This window comes from Oryzias latipes, chromosome 2 (assembly GCF_053564925.1).
Source record: "Oryzias latipes strain Hd-rR chromosome 2, Olatipes_Hd-rR_3.1".
In the NCBI taxonomy this organism is placed as follows: domain Eukaryota; kingdom Metazoa; phylum Chordata; class Actinopteri; order Beloniformes; family Adrianichthyidae; genus Oryzias; species Oryzias latipes.
The window spans coordinates 24,192,607-24,215,000 of record NC_136238.1 but is presented as its reverse complement, the minus strand read 5'-3'; the positions used below and the strand labels follow the sequence as shown (position 1 = coordinate 24,215,000).

Here is a 22,394-nt window from a genome sequence, read left to right as displayed (position 1 = left end):
GCAGAGAACAGGCGCTCTGAGGGTGTTGATGTTGCTGGGATCCCCAAGAAAGACTTTGCCAGCTGTGCCAAGGTTGGATATCTTGCCTCATTTATTCTCCACCATGGCAGTGGATTCTCCTTCTTGGAAATAGGCTGTTCACCAAAATACTCCAAGACCTCCCTCTGAACCGCTCTGCTCATCTGCTCGTCCTTCAGGTAGAAATTGATACAGCCCTTCCCTCCTTTCTGTAATCTGCTCTACAGCAGAAGCCTGAAATACCTTCACTTGTGCAGTTTCAGGTTCTGCAGTCAGTGTGGACTTTTTAAGGTTTTGGACCAGCTGTGGAAGGGCAGAGAGGGTGACATACTTTTCTCCACTAAGAAATTCTGTAGCTCCTTCAAATGGCCCAAGGATCTGTGTCAACTCCTCACTGATGTGCCACTGCTCTGGCTTTAGATCCAGGTAGTGGTGTTTACCTCTCGGATTGACTGCTGGATCGGAGAGAACTGCAGTCACAGGCCATCGCTGTTCCAGGAGTCTTGATAACATGTGATACGTACTGTTCCACCGGGTACTGACATCCTGTATCAACATGTGTAGTGGCTTTCCCATCTGCTGTTGTTTTTCTTTGAGCTTAGTACAGGCCAGTTCACTCTTTTTGAAGTGTTCCACTAGGCACCTAGCAGAACCCACACAACTAGCAATTGTTTTATTGTTTTTGAGTGTGCTCTGCACAACTAAATTTAAAGTATGCCCTGCACATCTCACAGAAGCCCACCCATGCCTCTCTGTAAGAATTCTTGCTGCTGCCACCACATTGGCCCTATTGTCATGGACAACTGCCTTTACCTTTTCACGTGGAATCTCAAATTGGGCAGTTGTCTCCTCTAGCCAGTCTGCAATGTTGGCTGCAGTGTGTCTCTCTTCTAGGGGCATTGTGGTTAGGGAGAGGGACTTCATCTCCCAATCTTCCCCCAAGAAGTGGCATGTCACCCCCAGGTAGGCCTCTGTTGCAACACTGGTCCAAATGTCAGTTGTCAGGGCAACACACTCTGTTTGCTTTAGGACAGCTTTCAATTTATCTGTAATGTCTCTGTGTTTCTTCTCCATCAGTTGTGTGAAATATGTTCTTGATGGCAGACTGTATTTAGAATTGAAAGTTGAGATCATGTCTCTAAATCCCTTGTCCTCCACCATGGACAGTGGCCTCATATCGGTCACAAGCATGTTCAAAATGCTCTCTGTAAAAATGGCGGCCTCTTGAACAGTGCATGACTGAGCTGGGCGATTCAGGCGAACAAAGCTGTCCATACTCCGTTGTGAAGAGCTGAGAGGGAGAAAAAGAGGAAAAGCAATTTAATTTATGAATATGCACAACAGCTTTCATGCTGTATTCTAACCCGGATATCAAAGTAAATATCTGTTTTATGTAGATTTCTACACCTGCAGCATTTACCATTAGGCTGATTATAATGTCCTCCACAAAAGTACGATTCGATTTGGAGAAGCAGGCCGTGTTGGAAAATACACTTAACTGAATAGTTATATTAAACTTGTGTCTATTTCAGTTAAAGCTGTTATAAGTTATACATATTACATAAACTATAAGTTATAGTATGCAAGTGAGTTATAAAGCCATCTCATACGTGAATTTCTCCTTTAATATGTTATAATATAACCACTAGGTGGAGCTCTAAGCATAATCTATTCTGGTAGTTTAACGCTGAAGAAGAGCTGTAACGTGCCTTGCTGTTGAACAAGCAGTAAATGCTGACGCACTTTTTGTTCCGTGCGTTTTAACTGAAAAATGAGTACTCCGAGTCTTTATCAAAAACCAACAGGCTGGGGAGTTACATTTTTTGTTGTTGTCTGTTTGGCAGACATGACATACAAACAAGGTCTCGCAAAGACTGCAATACAATATTTGTTCCTCCATCACATCCCGGTGTATACAGTGAATGCATGCTGAAATTATTGTTGCGTGGCTACATAAAAGTTTAAGCATATGTGATGCATTGCTGCAATTGGTCTGACATGTGTGTCCGTGCGTGCGTGTGTTTGTGTGTGTGTGAAGGGGTTCTTTTTTTAGGCTACTCTCTTGCAATTGAACGTGATAGTTACGTTTACTACTTTAAAACGTCATCAAAGTTAAACATCAAATCTAGTCAAACCGCATCATGACATCGCTAAAAATGCAGTATGGGATTAAAATCAGCAAACATCAATAGGCTTAGACTACGTTAACTTACCTTGTTTCAGCGATGCTTGGTGAAACAGCATAGAGTGGATGTCTTCTGTTCAGATGCTGAATCATGGAAGATGTGCTGTTGTGGTATGCCAGCTCTATTTTGCAGTAGAGACACTGCACCTTGTTCTCGTCTTTATTGAGTGTGTAATGATCCCACACTTTAGACAATTTCTGCCGTTTATTTTTAGACCTATTCTCCGCCATCGCGCCAACTAAATTCAAAAGGTCCGTGTGACACAATCAAATCCCTGCGCCGCGCGTATAGTGCGCGTCATAGGAATTTAACGAGGCTTCGAGGAAGAGTTTTTGCCTCGAGGAATTTTTGTAATCGAGTAACTCGTGTAACTCGAGGAATCGTTTCAGCCCTAAATTCCATTGGGGCCTGGTGCGGATGCGGCCCTTGCCCGGCGCACAATTTTGACCACTTCACTCCACCTAGGTGGACTCGTGTCAAGCTGGCATTCTGGTGTGCTCAGTGGTGGCGTGTCAGGTGGGAGTGAGACCTCTTCATGGTGTCTGTTATCCGTACAGGTTTTTTTAGATGTTCTTCCAGGACAGCCTTTGATGCAGAGAGACTTCCACTTTTTTTCGTAAATAGACTCTTTACAAATTTGAAGGGATCTTTATAGAAGCGTGATCTCGTTTGCTCCTTCCTTCTGCGTTTCCTCAGGAGGTTTTCTGCTCTTCTCAGTGTGGACAGCCTACCCTTGATCTCTTCCTGCAGAATCTTTATTCCCTCCTTTTCCTCCTCTGTGGCCTTCCTCCACTGTTTCTTCAGCTGCCGCCTCTCCTTAATTAGCAGGTCTATTTCTTTTTGCCTTCTGGATTTGGTGTGGATTGTCGGAGTAGATCGTTTGCCCTCGACCACTCCGAAGTGTTCTAATCCGTATGTGAAGATGAGGTTCCCCATTCTCTCCAATTTCTTCATGGTGTTGCCTCTGACCCCTTCAAGGATATTGCAGAGATCGTTGTTGACCTCCATCCACAGTGTCTTGTCGCAGGACTTCGGCCACTTGACTAATGGCTTTCGCCCCAAGATCATCTTCTCAATTGAGGGGTGCGACATGTTGGCTTCTGGTTGTTCTCATGTGCCTAATTCTTCCTCCTTGGCGACAGGAGTGTTGATGTCCTGCAGACTGTGGTGTGTGTCCTGCTGCTGAACTTCAGTCGACTGATTCAACCTACTTCTTAAAAAGTAGTTATCGATGCGACGCCCCTGTTGTCCCTTCGTTAGGCACTTTTTCCTGCCCTGGTGTATCTGCAGGCCATGAGTAGTGGTAACTTTTGTCCAACCACATACGCACATCTGGAGCTTGCTATAACTATCGGAGCCTCAGGTGTGCTAATCGTTAATCTCGCAGTCTGTTCCGTTCCTATTTAAGTTACCGGGTTGGCAGTCAGTGAGCCATCTTTCGCCCCTGCTCTCGCAGGCTCTAGGGGCTCTAGGGAAGCACAAGTGAGTATTGAATGTGTAGAAATGAATTTTTCTAAATCAATATTTGACATAATAACTAAAGAGACTGAAGGAATTTGTATATGTGGTGGGGATTTCAATGCAAAAAGAAAGTTACGCAAGCAGAAAGTGGATTCTGTAATCTCAAATGTCAAAGACCCACTCTCTCAAGAAATTCATTCGGACACACAAAAAATAGAAAAAACACATTTTACTGTTACTATAGCAATTTGTACACACAAGAGGGAGCCACTGACAGGGGAGCAATGAAAACTTTTTTAGACAAATTAGATCTACCTTGTATAGGAGAAATCCAGAATACCAGAATAAAACATCTAAAATCATTTCTAGACTTTACAAAAGCATTATTTCATGTCAGAAAAACACAACTTTATATGTTAAAGAAAAGTGGGAAAAAGAAATGTCCATCACTATTTCAGAGAAAGAATGGTATTCAATATGTGCATTAACTCAGTCTTCTACCACATCACTGAAATGGAGGGAATTTAACTGGAAAAATCTCATGCGCTTCTTTATTACACCTTCAATTAAAAGCAAACAATTAGCAGATCCACAGACGTTTTGGAGACGGTGTGATACAGTAAATGCAAATCATTCTCATATCTTCTGGAGCTGATTGCAAATAAGACCATTTTGGCATTCCCTTCATCGTGTTTTAACAAATGTTCTGCGCTGCACTATCTCCTTCACTTAGGTAGTATTACATCTGGGTAAAATCTCTGAAACAGTCATTGCTCAAGATCAGTACCTGGTGAAAATATTGCTTGTTGCAGCAAGAAAAGCCATAACCAGAAGATGGCTTAAGCCAGAACCACCAACCCTCACTGACTGGACTGAAATACTGGAGGAGACCTACATTATGGAAAAGATGACTTTTGTTTTAAGATTGAGAGAAGGAAAATTGAAAGAAAAATGTGACAGATGGACTGTATATAAAAACTCACTGGCCATTGCATGAACATTTCTGGAATGGCGGCTGTCATGTTTTATTTTTCTATATTTATTTATTTATTTATTTATTGTCCTTACTCACTTTTTTTTTTTTACATTTCTTCTCTTAGTTTGTAAGACTTACTGTGTTTGGTGTCATGTACATTTGTGTTATATCAAAATTAAAACTTAAGTTAAGAAAAAAAAATAAATGAATTTAAAAAAAAAAAAAAAAGCAAAATAAATAAAACTTTGGTTGTTGTGATATATGATTCATTACAGGAGGTCCTTTGTCCCAACAGCAGTTAGACTATAGAATGACACAGTTTAGGACTAATGAAACTGCTGCTGTATTTACTTATTTATTCATGACGTGTACTTATACTTCCACCTTTTATTACTATTTTAGTTTGTACTGACTATTTGTTTTTCTAACTGCTATATTTCTTGTTTGTCTGCTGTAACAACTGAATTTCCCTCCGGGGATCAATAAAGTCTTGTTTCGTCTTATCCTGACTTTCTTGGACAGCTTTATTAGGTTTTCATCTTCTCTAAGCCACAATTATCAAAAGCAAAAAAGTAAAGGATCAATACATTTCAATCTATGTGTAATGAAACTAGACAAGGAAAATTTTCACAAAAATAATTATTTTAGATGTACCTGTTAATAGAAATGAGTTGTTTTGAATTATTAGACCTAACATCTAGTAGAGATAGGTATCGTTAAGATTTCATCTATTAACTCCTCTTAATCTGCTGCTTTTTACTCTGGTACCTTATTGGTATTCTTTAAGTTTACACTAAAATAAAATATTCAATAAATACCAATGTGGATTTGTAGGTAAAAACTCAGATAAACTGCAGTTAAGAACCAAAATGCCTTCACAATAAAACACAGCACAACATAGTAAAACACAGAAAATAATAAAAAAAATAATTAAGAAAAAGCTATTTAAAAAAGATATGTTTTTAGCTGCTTTTTTTGAAAACCCTGAGTCTGCGGATCTGAGGCTGAGAGTAAGGGAGTTCCAGAGGGATGGAGCCACTGTTGCAAAGGCTCCTGTCACCTTTAGTCTTTAACCAGGTTCTCTTAACGACCAGCAGACCCTGGTCACATGACCTCAGGGACCTGCTGGGAGTGTACAAAAGGTCTTTTAAGCAGATCGATGTTTGGTTATTGAGAGAGCTGTGTATAGCAGACAGAGTCAGTGCAGCTGGAATAATAACGGGGTGACGTGTGAAAACTTAGATGACTTAGTTAAAGCCTTCCAGCAGCGTTCTGGAAAACCTGGAGCCGTTCTCAAGATTTTTTTGCTCAAGCATGTGAAGCTGGAGTTGCAGTAATCAAGACAAGATGATATAAAAGCGTGGATGAGCATCTCCAATTCAGAACGCAACACAATTGGACTCAGCTTTGCAATGTTTTTAAGATGATAAAAACAAGAACGTACAAGTGACCCAACATGGGAGTCAAGGGATAGAACCGGGTCGAGGGTTACCCCAAGGTTCCGAACAGACGGTTTGATAGAGGAAGCAAGTGGACCGAACCACAGGACTATCTGTGGGGGAACTGTCAGGAGCACAGATTAGGACCTCAGTTTTTGCTTCATTAAGTTGAAGAAAATGATCATTTATTCAACTTTTGACTGAATTCAGGCGCCTGCGTAAAATCTGTATTTTAAAAACATCAGCTGCTGTTCTCTGGGAGCGTGCACGTGCTGCTGCTTGTGCTTCTGTCATGGCGTTCTGGATGAGCTGCTGAGGTCTGTTTGCATCAAGACTCTCAGCTGCTTTAGTCAAACTGCTGAGCGATGGAACAATGGAGCCGTTTCTGAAGGAAGAGGATCAAACATGATGCTCTGCATCCGTTTGCTTCAGGAAGTGGAGGTTTTTTAGAGTCTCCAGACTGTTTCTGAACGGCCAAAGAAAAGCAGCTGATGTGCTTCTGTCTCCTACCAGCAGGGAGCGCTCTCAGCCGGACAGAACAGATCCTCAATGCTGCTCTGAGAAGGACTCTTCTGTTCCAGAAGCAGAGACTGTTCACATCCAGGAGAATCTGGACTCCAATGAATCCCAGAGAATCTCCTCTCTGCTGTTTGGACACTTTGACCAGCAGAGGGCAGCAGAACTTTCAGCAACTCTGGACAAAAACAATCCATGGATGATCAGATTTCAGAAGATTTGAAGGATCAAAGACAAAGATGTTCTGAAGAGAAGATGTGAGAAGAAAGTCCAGAATGAATCCACTCTGACTTCTCCTCATGTCTCTGAAGCTTGTGTCTTCATGTCTTCACCTCAGAGTTTCTTCTGGATTCCATGTGGATCAATAATATTGATCATGTTCTGTTGTCATTTTCCATCAGAACTTCAGGCTTTTCTCTGCTGATGATCTCTGAGCTGAACTTCTTGGAGGAATTCCTGAATCTGGGATTTGGAGCAAACAGTCAGAACAAAGGAGGTTTCCATTTCTTCTAAGCTCTGTGTGATGGCAGTATACCCTGCCACACCCACAAACAAAATGGCGGTAACCTCCCCCCAGCATTGCACACTTTATTTTTAATTTTATTATTTCAGATTCTTTGTGCTTAAATAAATTCACACATTTCTTTGAATTAAAATGTACATTTATTGTCTATTTTCAATCATTTCTAGCACATGTACATATGTTTAGTTTACTCATTTTGGTTTTGCTTAATTAATGTCACCTGTTTTTGAGTTGCCAGTGCTGAGGGTGCTACTAGGCCCTATGGGTGTGGCTGAGGTCCTGGAGCTGTGCTGTGAGGACTGGCAAAGGAGGAGCTCAAGTCTTCACAGCCTTTAAATGCTCCAGTCAGACAATTAGGAAGGCGCCATCTACAATGGGAGGAACCAATGGAATTATTTAATGTTTATTTGCTTTGCATCTGTTGGTCATTATTCATTTTGTCCCACTTTTGATGATTTTACTCCTCCACTAAGAGACCAAGCTTTGTGTTTAGTCTTGTCTTTATAGTCTTTGTTGACTGTGTAGTCATGTTAGTTCCCCCCCCCATGTTTCTCTAGTGGTCTGATCAGCCACTATAAATGTTCCCCTGTTGCGTTTTTGGTTAGGTAAGGTTGTTTCTGTTACTTGGTCTGTTCAGTTGGTTAAGTTAAAGTTATTGCCTGAGTTAATTATGTTTATGTTGACCTCTTTTACGGGCCCAGTTTGTTCATCTTTTCACATTTTTTGTGAAAATTAATACTTTTATTTTTGATAACTTTCTGTTGTCCTCTTTGATCGCTTGATCCCTCACATTGTTTCATTCTGTGTTTTCTTTCTCTCTCTCTCTCCTCTGTAAATGGAGAAGTAAATAAAATGAAAAGAGCTTCAAAGAAAATGTTTGTAAAGCAACCTTTTATGGGGGGGGGGGGGGGGGGGTTGTCAGCCATTGGAGTTGAGCAAATGCTTCCAGTTGGATGTTCTTCCAGGTGGTTCATTTTCACCTGTTTGTCTGCATCTTCTAACTTTGATCTTCAGTTCTGCTCCTCCTCCCCTTTCATCACACGTCTGTCCTGCTTGACACATGTACCGTGTCTCTCATGAGGACTCGGTCAGAGGACTCTGCACATCTGTCCTTTCTCCACACGTTCTCTCTGCAGAGATCCTCAGATCTCCTCCTCCGTTCTCCGGTTTCTCCTGATTTCTTCCCAAACTCTTGGTTGGAGCCCGGCTGGGTTTAAAGGAGAACATGCAGTGGGAGCTGTCCGGATGGTGGTGCTGAAACCTTCTGGAGGCTGAGACACAAAGACATCAGCTTTAAAAGTTTATCATGAAATCAGAAATCAAGAGAATTTATGACAAAGACGTTCAACATGAAGGACATGGACATTTCTTAAATAGAGTTTAAGTAATAAAGGATGTTGGTCAGGCCTTTCACATTAAAACAAATAATTAAGATGCATGTCTGTTTTTTCAAAATAAAATAGTTTCCAGATCAGCACGCTGCAGAAAAATCCTCTCAGAATATGTGAGGCAGAAAGGCGGGAACCTTTTTAGAGAGAGAGAGAGACATTTATGTCGGTTATGTTAAACACACAAACTTAAAACAACAACGTAAACATTGAACAACATTAACAGAAAAAGGTGTCTGATGATGCCAAGGCTTCCATCTACCTACAAATTGATAGAAATGAAATAAAAAAAGAATAAAAAAAAAAAACACTTCTCCAAATTACTTCACAACCACCAGAGTCTCTCAGTCCAGAAGGTATTTTGATATATTTTAAATGCTCTTCTTGTCGCTCCTTGAATGTAAAATGGTGAGGTTTGTTCCAGGCAGCAGATTTAATTATGCAGCTGTTTGGCGCCCCCTCGTGGCAGTCACCGGTAATTGCAGCTGCTGTTCATCATGCAGGTTTGCGGAAGAACATTTATGTTTCTAAGGCTGAAATGACGTCAGCGCACGTGAGCCTCCTGCCGCTGCAGTATAATCAGTACAAAACTCTCGCAGACACAACACAATGATGCAAAAACGAAGATAAAAAAAACAAGAATGTATACATATATAAAAAATATTAAAAACTTTCATCATAAATTAAAATACAAGGCAATCAACAATCTGGACTTTAGATCAGTAACTATTGTGTAGCAGATTTACCAATGTCATCAATAAAAGGATTTGAGTTCTGAATACATTTATTGAGGATAAATACAGTCTGACTTCAATTTAAAACACAGTAAATTCAGATGATCTGTTTTCCTTTTTTATGCATTTCTTTAATTTGGGGGACCAATTGGCCATTTGATGAATCTCCATAGTTGAGCACCTGATGTGTCTGTTATTTTATATTTACTATACTTTATTGTTAAAGTCATGGTAGAATTGACCTTTAAAGGATTTGTTTAGATATTTATGATCACATTTTTTCAGTGAGTTTTATTTCATCTATTACTAAATTTGGTAGTTTAATGTGAACATTGGAAGACAATATTCTATTTATTATTAAATGTATTAAAGCAATCAGAATTTCTCTGCAGGTTTTCTGAAATTTCTTAGTTTAACATTATATATCAAATTTACTTCTGAAGTCTCTTCATTGAAGAATTTCTCCATTTGAATTAAGAACATCATTTCCGAAATGATTTTGAGGTCAAACCAATTCTGATGAAACATTGTCTTCCTGTTTATGGTCATTACTCTGTTGTTCCACAGGGGGGCGCAGTGACTACATTTCAAATTTTCAGTGGAAAAGATGTTTTTGGCAAAATGAAACCAGAATGAGTCAGGATTAGCTATAAAGTCTTTAAACATTTTAATCTAAAAGTTCCAACCATTGATCCTAAATCAATCATCTTCACACCTTAACACATCAGATTTTCTGATGTAATGGGTCTTATTTCTCCAAAGAAATGTATAAATAATTGAGTTAATTTTTTACATTCTTTGGGTTAATGTAGAGAGATTGGCACGGATGTATTAATGTTGAAATGGTTGAACATGAACAATTTCATGTTAAACCGAGGAAAGTGAATTTTTTCTGTCCCTCTGATCCTCAGAGAGAAGATGATCCGCTGCAGCAGAAAGAATCTTCTTTTTAAACACAAGCTTAGAATCACAAAAAAAATCAATAATTATCAATAAATTACAAAACAAAGAAGAATTACTTAATTATTATGTAAAAAATAGACAAAACTCTATTGTGGAAATCAACATAGCAAAGGTGGATCAGTTATCTAAAATATATTCAGATTATTGTCATTAGAAAAATCCTGACTTTGATTGAAAAATAACAGAATTAACAATGTTTCAGAAATCAATTAATTAATTAATTAATTTTATTATTTTAATTATAAGCTAACACTGTGAAATAAGGAAAATTGAGAACAAAGTGTTTTCATGTTTTATAACAGAGATTAAATGTGCATAAATAAAATAAAAAAATACAAATTTTCCTAAAAGATCTAAAACTAGATATAAAAATCAGAACAATTTAGAAATATATTTAAAAAATGCCATCTTGGGTGTGTTCAGCTGCACTTTTTGTTCTCTTCCCTACATGGACAGAATGCAACAGCTGAGCTTCATTCTGTTCCAGAAACACCTGAATTTCTACATGACGTTTGCTGTAAAAACAGAAAACTCTCAGGCATTTGGGCCTCGTGACAGACACACCTGCTCCACTCCTGCTTTCACCACATAATCAAACTCAACCACGTTTATGATTCTTCACAAGAAATGACAGTTTTATATCTTTATATTTAAAGCCTGAAATGTGGCAAAGGTTGAAAAGTTCAAGGGGGTCTGAATACTTTCACAAAGCACAGTACGTTCCATGTACTTGATGTCCCTTAAGGTGGTCGTACGAGGATCAAGGAAAGACACACCTGTGCTCACCTTAACCGTTGTGCTCTCCTAGGCACTTTAACGTTGGGAGTTGGGTCATCTAGACCCAATAGACAGTGCCCTGAACCTTTTTTCTTCAATGATTTGTGATCTTCACTGGTGTCCATGGATTACATGAAATCTTTCCACCTTTATCATGGTAGGGAGAACATGTCAATGTAAGGGCGGGGTCATCTAAGATAGCACAAGGGTTAAAATGCAGCCACTCCTCTCTACGGCCCTCCAAGGACCCAGACAACCCCCCAAAAAACCATCACCTATTTGGGTCGACTCTCTCTTACAGGAACATGTGACTAAGGCTTCAAGTATGACAGAAAAGAAGTTTGAAGATGTTGACAGTTCATGAGGATGACTGACAGCCTCTGGGGCAAAGTGAAAATGGGCGGGGTTATTGGCACTCACACACATTTGGAAATAATGAAACCAAATGAACAAACTTTCTCTTGACGCCCTCAGATTCCAGCAGAGGCCAGGTCTCAATTCTTTAAATTTATGTTTGAATTCTTTAGCCAACAGGATTTTTCAAAGATCCTTTTACTGGTTTTACTTTTCTTTAAAGAGACACTCCAATGAGTATCTGCTGCTTTAAAACACAGTCTTCTAGTTTTTTTCCCACAATGGAGGACATACATGAGTAAAAGAAAGATGAAAACTGCATTTCTGAGTATTTCTTTATTCAAATCATGGTGATGTAACAGTGATGTAAAAAATTCCAGGGGGGCTACAAGCTTCCTGCTCCTCCCTGTTCTGATCATCCACCTGCAGACCAACAGATCCATGAACGTCTTTGTTTTCCTGCTCTGAGCTGGAATCTGGATCAGAACCGGACGGATGGATAGATCTGATGTTGCTGCTGTTTCTGTTGCACCCCTAATGTTAGGATGAGGGTGTGAGGGGCTGTAAGCTAGAAGGAGAGAGTGGAAACAAAGGGATGATGGGAAGTAGTGGCAGACTTACTCTGCATCAACAGTCAACACTTAACAATGTTTCAGAAATCAATTAATTAATTAATTTTATTATTTTAATTATAAGCTAATACTGTGAAATAAAGAACATTGAGAACAATGTGTTTTCATGTTTTATAACAGAGATTAAATGTGCATAAATAAAATAAAAAAATACAAATTTTCCTAAAAGATCTAAAACTAGATATAAAAATCAGAACAATTTAGAAATATATTTAAAAAATGCCATCTTGGGTGTGTTCAGCTGCACTTTTTGTCCTCTTCCCTACATGGACAGAATGCAACAGCTGAGCTTCATTCTGTTCCAGAAACACCTGAATTTCTACATGACGTTTGCTGTAAAAACAGAAAACTCTCAGGCATTTGGGCTTCGTGACAGACACACCTGCTCCACTCCTGCTTTCACCACATAATCAAACTCAACCACGTTTATGTAATGATATTTCTATTGTATGAAGATGAATCTGTATTTCTATTTGACCTGTAATGACCTGAAGCGTGGACTGATGTGGAAATCCAGATTTGGAGTGAAGACTCCTGTTTTCGTCTGTCAAATGCAGCTTTTATTTTGAAATCTTCTTCTGTTTCCTCTTTTCTGCCAATACGTTTGTTTTTACGTAGCTTTGGGTTTCAGTTTAGCCAAAGTAGAGGATGGATTTTTGACCCGTGACCCGAACAACCCGACATGCGTGTGCTAAAAAAACAGGTCTCCACCAAATCCAAGTCTCTGATTGGTCAGAGTTCCACTGGTTTAGCTTTCATCCTGAAACGCACTTTAACGCGCTCATAGATTTCTGAGTCTGGCGTGGGTTAAAGCTCTGTAGTCATGGAAACGGAGGAGAGGAACTGAAATGACTTTATTTGTTCATCAAACATGGACAGAAACGGATAATCGTGAAAAGCATTCAGTAAATGACAGCCATGAATTCAGAGATGAAGGTGAACCATCATCTTCCTCTCTTGTTTTGGTCTGTTCGGCTGCAGATCCATTTTTTTCTACTTCCTCTGTATTATTTATTATTATTAAAGCTCAATAACATGATGGGGCGTCGTTCCCACATTTCTCCCTGATTTCAGCTCCTGAAGAGGATATCTGGGAACTTCCTGGTCTCAACAGAAGCCGGTGAGTTCCTACAGTCCATGATGAAGGTCTTCGTCCCGTGGCCTCCCTCTGTCTTTGCTCGCCCTTTCATACCATCGGCACTAACGGCGCCCGCCGCCGCTGCTTTCAGGCTACAACGTGTCTCGACTGTGCGACCTGGAGGCCCTGCCCGCCAACAAAGACGACGTGATCCACCAGGCGGGGGTGCTGAAGAGGAACTGCTTCGCCTCGGTGTTGGAGAAGCACTTCAAGTTCCAAGAAGAAGGCAAAGTGGGCGAGAGCAGGGCCGTGGTGGGCTAGAGGGACGACGAGTCCATAGACGTCTGTCTATGAAATATGTGTTTAGAGTTCACACGCCGTGAAGACGTTCTTCTGTCAGCAGAAAATGATCTGAATGTCCCAAAATGCCATGGGGTTCAAGAACTGGTTGTGTCAAATTCTCCATCGCTGCTTCAGGTATGTAGAGGCCACCAAAGAACGGGTGATGGTGTTGTTCAGCACCGTGTTCAAAGACGAAGACGATGTCATCATCGGGAAGGTCTTCATGCGGGTCAGTGGGGGCGGGGCCAGATCGCAGGAAGCCATCTAGGTGTTGTGAGGGGCTGTAAGCTAGTGGGAGGGAGTGGAAACAAAGGGATGATGGGAAGTAGTGGCAGGCTTACTCTGCATCAACAGTCCTGCCCACAACTCAGAGGTGAATTTCTAATGCTGCTCTGCAGAAACTATGTCCTAGAAACCACACAGGTCTTTTGGAGTTGGGTTAAAAACGGCGTCATCATCTTTTTCATCATCATCATCATCATCATCAGCATCATCATAATCACTGGGAAGCTGAGCAGCTTTGTTTGGGTCGGCAGGAACAACGTTCATGTTTTTGGTTCACACTTCCTTTCTGAAAATTACTTTTGGCTTTTCAAACATCTGTTTTTTTTTATCTTTTGTAATTGTTCTGATTTTAATAATGTTTTTGCATTGTGATTTTTTTTTAATGCGATTTGAACTTCAGGGCCACCGTAGTTTACCCTGTAAGCAGTTAACACTAAGTAACACGGACTTCTCAACACACTGTAAATCTTCAGCTGTTGACCCGATCCCCGTGAATCGGCTCTACAGGGAAAAACTGCAAATTGGTGAACCTGTAGAGCCGGGATTTGCCAGAAGCTGATGTAAATGCTGATGGAGGACGCGTAGAAAGGACAGACTGAATGTTCCTGTTTCCAGGAGTTCAAGGAGGGGCCGCAGGGCCAGCCACACGGCCCCCCAGGTGCTCTTCAGCCACAGGGAGCCTCCTCTGGAGCTGGAGGACACGGACGCCGCCGTCGGGGACAACATCGGATACATCACCTTCGGTGGGCTCCAGGCGCTGCTTGACCCGCTTGACCTCTGGTAACTTTTGACTCACACTGGCTGTCTGCCGCAGTGCTGTTCCCGCGCCACACCAACGCCAACGCCAGAGACAACACCATCAACCTCATCCACACCTTCAGGGACTACCTGCACTACCACATCAAGTGCTCCAAGGTGAGCAGGGGGGCGGGGACACCTGTGTGAGGTGGAGGCTCCAGTCTCTGATCTGTCGCTCTCCTCCAGGCCTACAGCCACACCCGTATGAGGGCCAAAACATCCGACTCCTGAAGGTGCTGAACCGGGCTCGACCCGACGCCGAGAAAAAGGAGATGAAGACCATGTCGTGAGTGGAAAGCAGAAACATCTGCACTGACTAAAGATTGAAAGGACTACGATGAGCACTTGAGTTCTGCAGACACAGTAGAAGAAAACATCAGCTGGACCTCATTTCTGTTTCTGATTCCTACATTTCTAATTTTTTACCCAAAATGCTGGAATAGAGGAAGAGTTTGCGCTGATTTTCCGGTAATCGTCTGGTTTGTCGTCTCTGTTTCCAGCGGAAAAACCTTTTCCCGTTAATGCCGACCCAAACGCTGAAAGTCAACGCCGCGTTGGACTCCCCCACACGTTTCCTCCTAAAAAGCCTCCTTTCTCTCCTCTGTTTGACGCTCCGTCATGTTAATGGCAACATGCATTGCTTAACTAAAGAGAATTATTAGTCATAAATAATTATAAAAAAAAATGCCCCTCTCACCCTCCGCGGGTGGTTTTCTCCTCCAAACTCGGGTCCTCAACCAGAGGCCTGGGAGCTTGAGGGTCCTGGGCAGTATCTTAGCTGTTCCTAGCACTGCACTTTTCTGGACTGAGAGGTCTGAGGTCTTTCCAGGTATCTGTTGTAGCCACTCCTCCAGCTTGGGGGTTACTGCCCCGAGTGCTCCAATTACCACAGGCACCACAGAATATTCCACATTCTGAGAATGTGGAATATATACATATATATAAATATATATAAAAAAACGAAAAAAACGCCCTTCTCACCCTCCGCGGGTGGTTTTCTCCTCCAAGCTCGGGTCCTCTACCAGAGGCCTGGGAGCTTGAGGGTCCTGGGCAGTATCTTAGCTGCACTTTTCTGGACTGAGAGGTCTGAGGTCTTTCCAGGTATCTGTTGTAGCCACTCCTCCAGCTCGGGGGTTACTGCCCCGAGTGCTCCAATTACCACAGGCACCACTGTCACCTTCACTTTCCAGGCTTTCTCCAGTTCTTCTCTGAGTCCCTGGTATTTCTCCAGTTTCTCATGTTCCTTCTTCCTGATGTTCCCATCGCATGGTACTGCCACATCCACCACAACGGCTTTCCTCTGTTCTTTATCCACCACTACAATGTCTGGTTGGTTCGCCATTACCATCCTATCAGTCTGGATCTGGAAGTCCCACAGGATCTTTGCCCTCTCATTCTCTACCACCTTCGGAGGTGTTTCCCATTTTGATCTTGGGGTTTCCAGTTCATATTCTGCACACATGTTTCTGTATATTATTCCAGCCACTTGATTGTGGCGCTCCATGTAAGCTTTCCCTGCCAGCATCTTACACCCTGCAGTTATGTGCTGGATTGTTTCAGGGGCCTTTTTGCACAGCCTACACCTTGGGTCTTGTCTGGTGTGGTAGATCTGAGCCTCTATTGCTCTGGTGCTCAGGGCTTGTTCCTGGGCTGCCAGGTTGAGCGCTTCGGTGCTGTCCTGTAGGCCAGCCCTTTCTAGCCATTGGTAGGACTTCTTGATATCAGCCACTTCAGTTATGGTCCGGTGGTACATCCCATGCAGGGGTTTGTCCTCCCATGAGGATCTGTCCTCCAGCACTGTATCCTCTGTTCTCCATTGCCTGAGACATTCACTGAGCACACTGTCATTTGGGGCCTTGAGCTTGATGTACTCATGCATCTTGGATGTTTCATCCTGGATTGTGGCTTCTACGCTCACTAGTCCTCGGCCTCCTTCCTTGCGGCTAGCATACAGTCTCAGGGTGCTGGATTTGGGATGGAACCCTCCATGCATGGTGAGGAGCTTTCGTGTCTTAACATCCGTGGTCTGTATCTCTTCCTTTGGCCATTTTATTATTCCTGCAGGGTATCTGATAACTGGCAGTGCGTAGCTGTTTATTGCCCGGGTCTTATTTTTGCCATTGAGCTGGCTTCTCAGGACTTGCCTTACTCGTTGGAGGTATTTAGCTGTTGCAGCTTTCCTTGTTGCCATTTGCCTGCGGAATTCCAAGGTACTTGTAACTGTCCTCGATGTCTGCTATTGTTCCTTCTGGGAGTGAGACCCCTTCTTTGTGGACTACCTTGCCTCTCTTTGTCACCATCCGGCTGCATTTCTCGAGCCCGAATGACATCCCATTGTCATTACTGTAGATCCTGGTGGTGTGGATCAGGGAGTCAATGTCACGCTCGCTCTTAGCATATAGCTTGATGTCATCCATGTAGAGGAAGTGACTGATGTTGGCCCCATTTCTGAGTCGGTATCCATAGCCAGTCTTGTTGATTATTTGGCTGAGGGGGTTCAGACCTATGCAGAACAGCAGTGGGGACAGAGCATCACCTTGGTATATCCCACATTTGATGGACACTTGTGCAAGTGGCTTCCCATTGGCTTCAAGGGTGGTTTTCCACAGCTTCATTGAGTTTCCTATGAAGGCTCTTAGAGTCCTGTTGATGTTGTACAGCTCCAAGCATTCAGTGATCCATGTGTGTGGCATTGAGTCATAGGCCTTCTTGTAATCAATCCGGGCTGTGCACAGGTTGGTGTGTCGTGACTTGCAGTCTTGAGCGACTGTTCTGTCGACCAGGAGTTGGTGTTTGGCTCCTCTGGAGTCTCTACCAATGCCCTTCTGTGTGTTACTCATGAATTGATCCATGTGCCCATTTATCTTGGTTGCAATGATGCCTGAGATGAGCTTCCATGTTGTGGAGAGACAGGTTATTGGCCTGTAGTTGGATGGGACTGCCCCCTTTGAAGGATCCTTCTGGATCAGGATCGTTCGCCCTTCTGTTAGCCATTCGGGTTGAGTCCCATCTCTTAGCAGCTGGTTCATTTGTGCTGCCAGGCGCTCGTGGAGTGCGGTAAGCTTCTTTAGCCAGTAGGCATGTATCATGTCAGGGCCCGGTGCTGTCCAGTTCTTGATACCTGAGACTCTTTCTTGGATGTCTGCCACTGTGATGGTAACTGCATTCTGTTCGTTTCTTAGAGAGACCAGCCACTGGGCATTGCTTTTATGTGCTGTCTCTTTCTCCCATATACCTTTCCAGTACTGTTCAGTTTCTAGCCTTGGTGGGTCTGCTCGGCTGTTTTGACCCTGCCACTGAGCGTACACTTTTGCAGGTTGAGTTGCGAAGAGCCTGTTTATTCGTCTGGCTTCATTGTCTCTTGTGTACCTCTTTAGGCGGCTGCTCAAAGCTAGGAGCCTTTGTTTGGCAGTTTCCAGTGCTTCAGGTATGGGCATCTGGCTGTATATCTTAGGTACTTGCTTTCTCATTGTACCTCTTTGAGCCTCTGTCAGCTTACTCACATCCTTCCGAGTCGCCTTGATTTTGGCCTCTAACCGTTGCTTCCATTCAATAGTAAAATCTCAAATATTAGACGTAAGTTAAATCAATTTATTCCTACTATCAGCCCAGAACAGGCTGAAGCGGTAGAAATGGAGGCATCCATAGAAACCTCTGTAACATTAGACTGCTTCACTATTGTGGATCAAGCGGAAACAACATTATTAAGTCCTCCAAATCCTCAACGTGTCCGTTAGACCCAATTCCCACTAGACTTTTTAAAGAAACTTTTCCCCTAATTAATGATACCATATTAACAATGATAAATACCTCTCTGGAAACGGGTTACGTGCCACAGTCTTTTAAATATACAGTTGTTAAACCTCTTCTGAAAAAGCCCAGTTTGGATACTAGCATCTTGGCCAACTATAGACCGATATCAAACCTGCCCTTTATTTCTAAAATCCTAGAAAGAGTTGTAGTTAAGCAGCTTTACTGCCACCTACAGGACAACAGCCACTTTGAAGACTTTCAGTCGGGGTTTAGACCCCACCACAGTACGGAAACTGCACTAGTTAGCGTCTCTAATGACTTGTTATTGGCCTCAGAAAAGGGACTACTTTCTATTCTGGTCCTGTTAGACCTCAGTGCAGCCTTTGACACTATCGACCACAGTATTTTACTCCATAGATTAGAGCAGGACATAGGGATCAGAGGATCTGCTCTCCAGTGGTTTAAATCTTATCTGTCCGATAGGTATCAGTTCGTTAATGTAAATGGACAGTCCTCTCAGTGCACTCGAGTTAACTATGGAGTCCCACAGGGGTCAGTCTTGGGACCGATCCTGTTTACCCTTTATATGCCACCTGTCATGGTCGAACAATATGGAGACCCAGATGCTGGAACCCGGAAGAAACTCAGGAGACGAGGCAGAGTCAGAAGGTTTAATCTGAGAGGGGATGCGAGTCGTGGACGAGGAGGAACGTCAGGGAAGGCGTAGAGAGTCTGTGACGAGGTGGAGCGCCGAGGACGGCGAGCACAGCTTGGAGCGAGTGGTGGAGCCGAGAGCGGCGTAGACAGCCTGTGACGAGGAAGAACCAGCGGCACCCGTGGAGGAGTGGACCTGAAGGCGTAGAACAAGGCAAGGTAAGTACGTGACTTAACTTGGCAAAACTAGACTTAACTAGAGACCAGGCGTAGGCACTGGAGAGAGTGTAACGGACTGGCGTAGTATGCTGGGATGGATCTCCTTAAGAAGGTCTGTTGGTGATTAGGTGCAGCTGGTTACAATGAGGATTAGGGAGGAGGGAGGCAGCTGACGGCGGACCCGTGATAGTGCCCCCCCCTCAACGACCGCCTCCAGGCGGTCCAGGGCGGCGATCCGGATGAGCCCGATAAAAGTCATCGATGAGGGTACGGTCCAGAATAAGGGAGCGGGAGATCCATGAGCGCTCCTCCGGACCGTAACCCTCCCAGTCCACCAAGAACTGATACCCACGGCCCCGGCGGCGAACATCCAGCACCCTACTGGCCGTAAAAGCAGGAGAACGGTCGATGACCCGGGCGGGTGGTGGGGAAGTGGACGGTGGGCACAACGGGCTTTCCTGAAAGGGCTTGAGTTGAGAGACATGGAAAGCAGGGTGTACCTTGAGGGCTGCCGGAAGCTTAAGGCGCACGCAGGTGGGGTTAATAATCTTCTCGACCGTGTAGGGACCGATGAACCGGGGGGCCAGTTTGCGGGAGGTGGCTTGAAGAGGTATATCACGGGAGGAAAGCCATACTTTCTGTCCCGGCTGGTAGGTCGGACCCTTCACTCTGCGGCGGTTAGCAATCCGGCAGTTGCTCTCCCTAGTGCGCAGGAGAGCGGCCCTGGCCTGCTGCCAGACGCGCTGAACCCTCTGGAGGTGGTGCTGAATGGAGGGCACGGCCAGGTCTAACTCCTGAGAGGGGAAAAGAGGGGGAGAGCAGCCCAAGGAAACCTCAAAAGGGGACATACCAGTGGCTGATGAGGGATGATTGTTGTGGGCATACTCTATCCAGACCAGGAACGAGGACCAGTTGGCCGGATTTTGAGCGGCCAGACAGCGCAGCCTCGAGTTCCTGGTTGGCGCGCTCCGCCTGTCCGTTAGACTGGGGGTGATGTCCAGAAGATAAACTGACCGTGGCCCTTAGAGCAGAACAAAATGCTCTCCAGACCTGCGACACAAATTGAGGGCCACGGTCTGAAACAATGTCACTGGGAATGCCGTGGTGGCGGAATACGTTCTGGACCATGATATCGGCCATCTCTGTGGCTGTGGGTAGCTTGGGAAGAGGAATAAACTGAGCAGATTTAGAAAAACGGTCGATGGCGGTGAGTATTACTGTGTTACCTTGTGAGGGGGGCAGACCAGTGACAAAGTCCATGGTGGAGCCGAGAGCGGCGTAGACAGCCTGTGACGAGGAAGAACCAGCGGCACCCGTGGAGGAGCGGACCTGAAGGCGTAGAACAAGGCAAGGTAAGGTAAGTACGTGACTTAACTTGGCAAACCTAGACTTAACTAGAGACCAGGCGTAGGCACCGGAGAGAGTGTAACGGACTGGCGTAGTATGCTGGGATGGATCTCCTTAAGAAGGTCTGCTGGTGATGAGGTGATGAGGTGCAGCTGGTTCCAATGAGGATTAGGGAGGAGGGAGGCAGCTGACGGCGGACCCGTGACACCACCCCTAGGAAACATAATCAGGAAACAAAGATTTAATTTTCATTGTTATGCCGACGATACGCAGTTGTATTTATCCATGAAGCCTGACCAGAATGACCAGATAGAGAAACTGAACGCCTGCATCAGTGACATCAAGACCTGGATGACAATTAATTACCTCCTCTTGAACCCAGAAAAAACTGAGGTCATTATACTTGGTCCTAAAAACCTCAGAGATACTCTGTCTGCTCAGATAATAATAATAATAATAATAATGGATTGGATTTATCTGCGCTTTTCAAGACACCCAAAGCGCTTACATTGTGTCCATTATTCCTTCACTCCTCATTCATACTTGGTGATGGTAAGCTATGGTTGTAGCCACAGCTGCCCTGGGGCAGACTGACAGAGGCGTGGCTGCCAGTTCGCGCCTACGGCCCCTCTGACCATCACCGGGATCATTCATGCGCATTCAAACACCAGTGTGAGCCACACTGGAGGCAAGGAGGGTGAAGTGTCTTGCCCAAGGACACAACGACATTTTGGCTGGTGGGAGTGGGGATCGAACCGCCAACCCTTCGATCATTGGACGACCCGCTCAACCACCTGAGCCACTGTCGCCCCTAGATGGCATAAGCATAGCCCCTAATTCCACAGTTAGAAACCTTGGGGTTTTATTTGACCAGGATTTATCATTTAAGGCTCACATATCTCAGGCGTGTAGAACTGCCTTTTTTCACCTGTGGAATATTGCTAAGATCAGAAATATACTTTCTAAGAGTGATGCTGAAAAACTCATCCATGCATTTGTTACGTCGAGGCTGGATTACTGTAACTCCTTGTTAGCAGCGTGTCCTAAGAGTTCCTTAAGAAGTCTCCAGCTTGTTCAGAACGCAGCAGCTAGATTGTTAGCAGGAACTAGCAGAAGAGATCACATCACTCATGTGTTAGCTTCGCTCCATTGGTTCCCAGTTGATTCTAGAATCAAGTTCAAGATCCTCCTGTTAACCTATAAGGCCTCACATGGACTGGCCCTGTCCTATATTAAGGACCTCATAGTCCCTTACCATCCAATAAGAACACTTCGCTCGCAAAATGCAGGACTGCTTGTGGTTCCTAGAATTAGTAAAAGTACGGTTGGAGGTAGAGCGTTTAGCCACCAAGCCCCTGTCTTATGGAATAAACTCCCAGCTCATGTAAGAGAGGCCGACTCAGGTTCCACATTCAAAGTTAGACTGAAAACATTCCTCTTTGGACAGGCTTATTGTCAGACTAGTTAGTATTCAGAGATTATTTAACTTAATGTTAATTTGTTTAAACTAAACTTAATAACAATAACTATTTGTTTTAAAAGGCTGCTAGAAGTTGAAGCTGGGGTAACTATGGTGCTCCGGGGTTCTGTCCTCTTTTCTTTTCTACGTCTACCCTTCCTCTCCTCTATTTTTGATCATAATTTATCATTTAGTTCTCCATGCCTCTGTTTGGTGCAGTGCAATTCATGTATTGTCCCTCTTTTCCTCTCCCCTCCTGGGGAGTGGGAGTGCTTCCAGACTCCAGTTGGCTCATCCGTGCTCCAGTTCCTGACCGTCTACCTCGTCTCTGCTCCTGCTCCTACACCTGGCTGTGGTTCCTGTCTCCGGCTCGACTCGCGGCTTTGACTGTCCCCCCAACCACAGCTGGATGAAGCTTGTCTGCTGGACTTTATATATGTAGTTGTAGATTTAGATAAGTTAATTCTTCTCTAAGATTTCTGGTAAATCGCC

The 22,394-nt window shown here is 43.7% G+C and overlaps 1 protein-coding gene, 1 long non-coding RNA gene and 1 pseudogene across 5 annotated transcripts in view; 2 read left to right on the top strand and 1 right to left on the bottom strand.

Moving 5' to 3' along the window:
- Window positions 1-22,394, top strand: part of LOC110016657 (uncharacterized) — a 310,438-nt gene that overhangs the window by 27,987 nt on the left and 260,057 nt on the right. The window contains exons 5-6 of one of the 2 annotated variants that reach the window (XM_078936860.1): window positions 13,042-13,087; window positions 13,197-14,306. The exons of the other annotated variant lie outside the window; for it this stretch is intronic. Of the exons in view, the coding sequence (XP_078792986.1) occupies window positions 13,042-13,087; window positions 13,197-13,428 (278 nt within the window). The 3' untranslated portion in view covers window positions 13,429-14,306. Of the gene's footprint in view, window positions 1-13,041; window positions 13,088-13,196; window positions 14,307-22,394 lie in introns of those variants that run through there. 2 annotated transcript variants of the gene reach the window in all.
- LOC101159419 (actin-related protein 2/3 complex subunit 2-A-like) lies at window positions 13,476-14,775 on the top strand (annotated as a pseudogene). The gene is made up of 5 exons (XR_013654487.1): window positions 13,476-13,616; window positions 14,180-14,196; window positions 14,249-14,415; window positions 14,487-14,587; window positions 14,657-14,775. The product of XR_013654487.1 is annotated as an actin-related protein 2/3 complex subunit 2-A-like (transcript).
- On the bottom strand, window positions 18,881-20,859 carry LOC110016664 (uncharacterized). Of its 2 annotated transcripts, XR_013652247.1 has the most exons (3): window positions 20,323-20,859; window positions 19,947-20,146; window positions 18,881-19,073 (listed from the first exon to the last, which is right to left on the bottom strand). It is a non-coding gene; the product is annotated as an uncharacterized LOC110016664 (long non-coding RNA). The 2 variants fall into 2 exon arrangements; XR_002291988.3 differs by lacking the exon at window positions 19,947-20,146.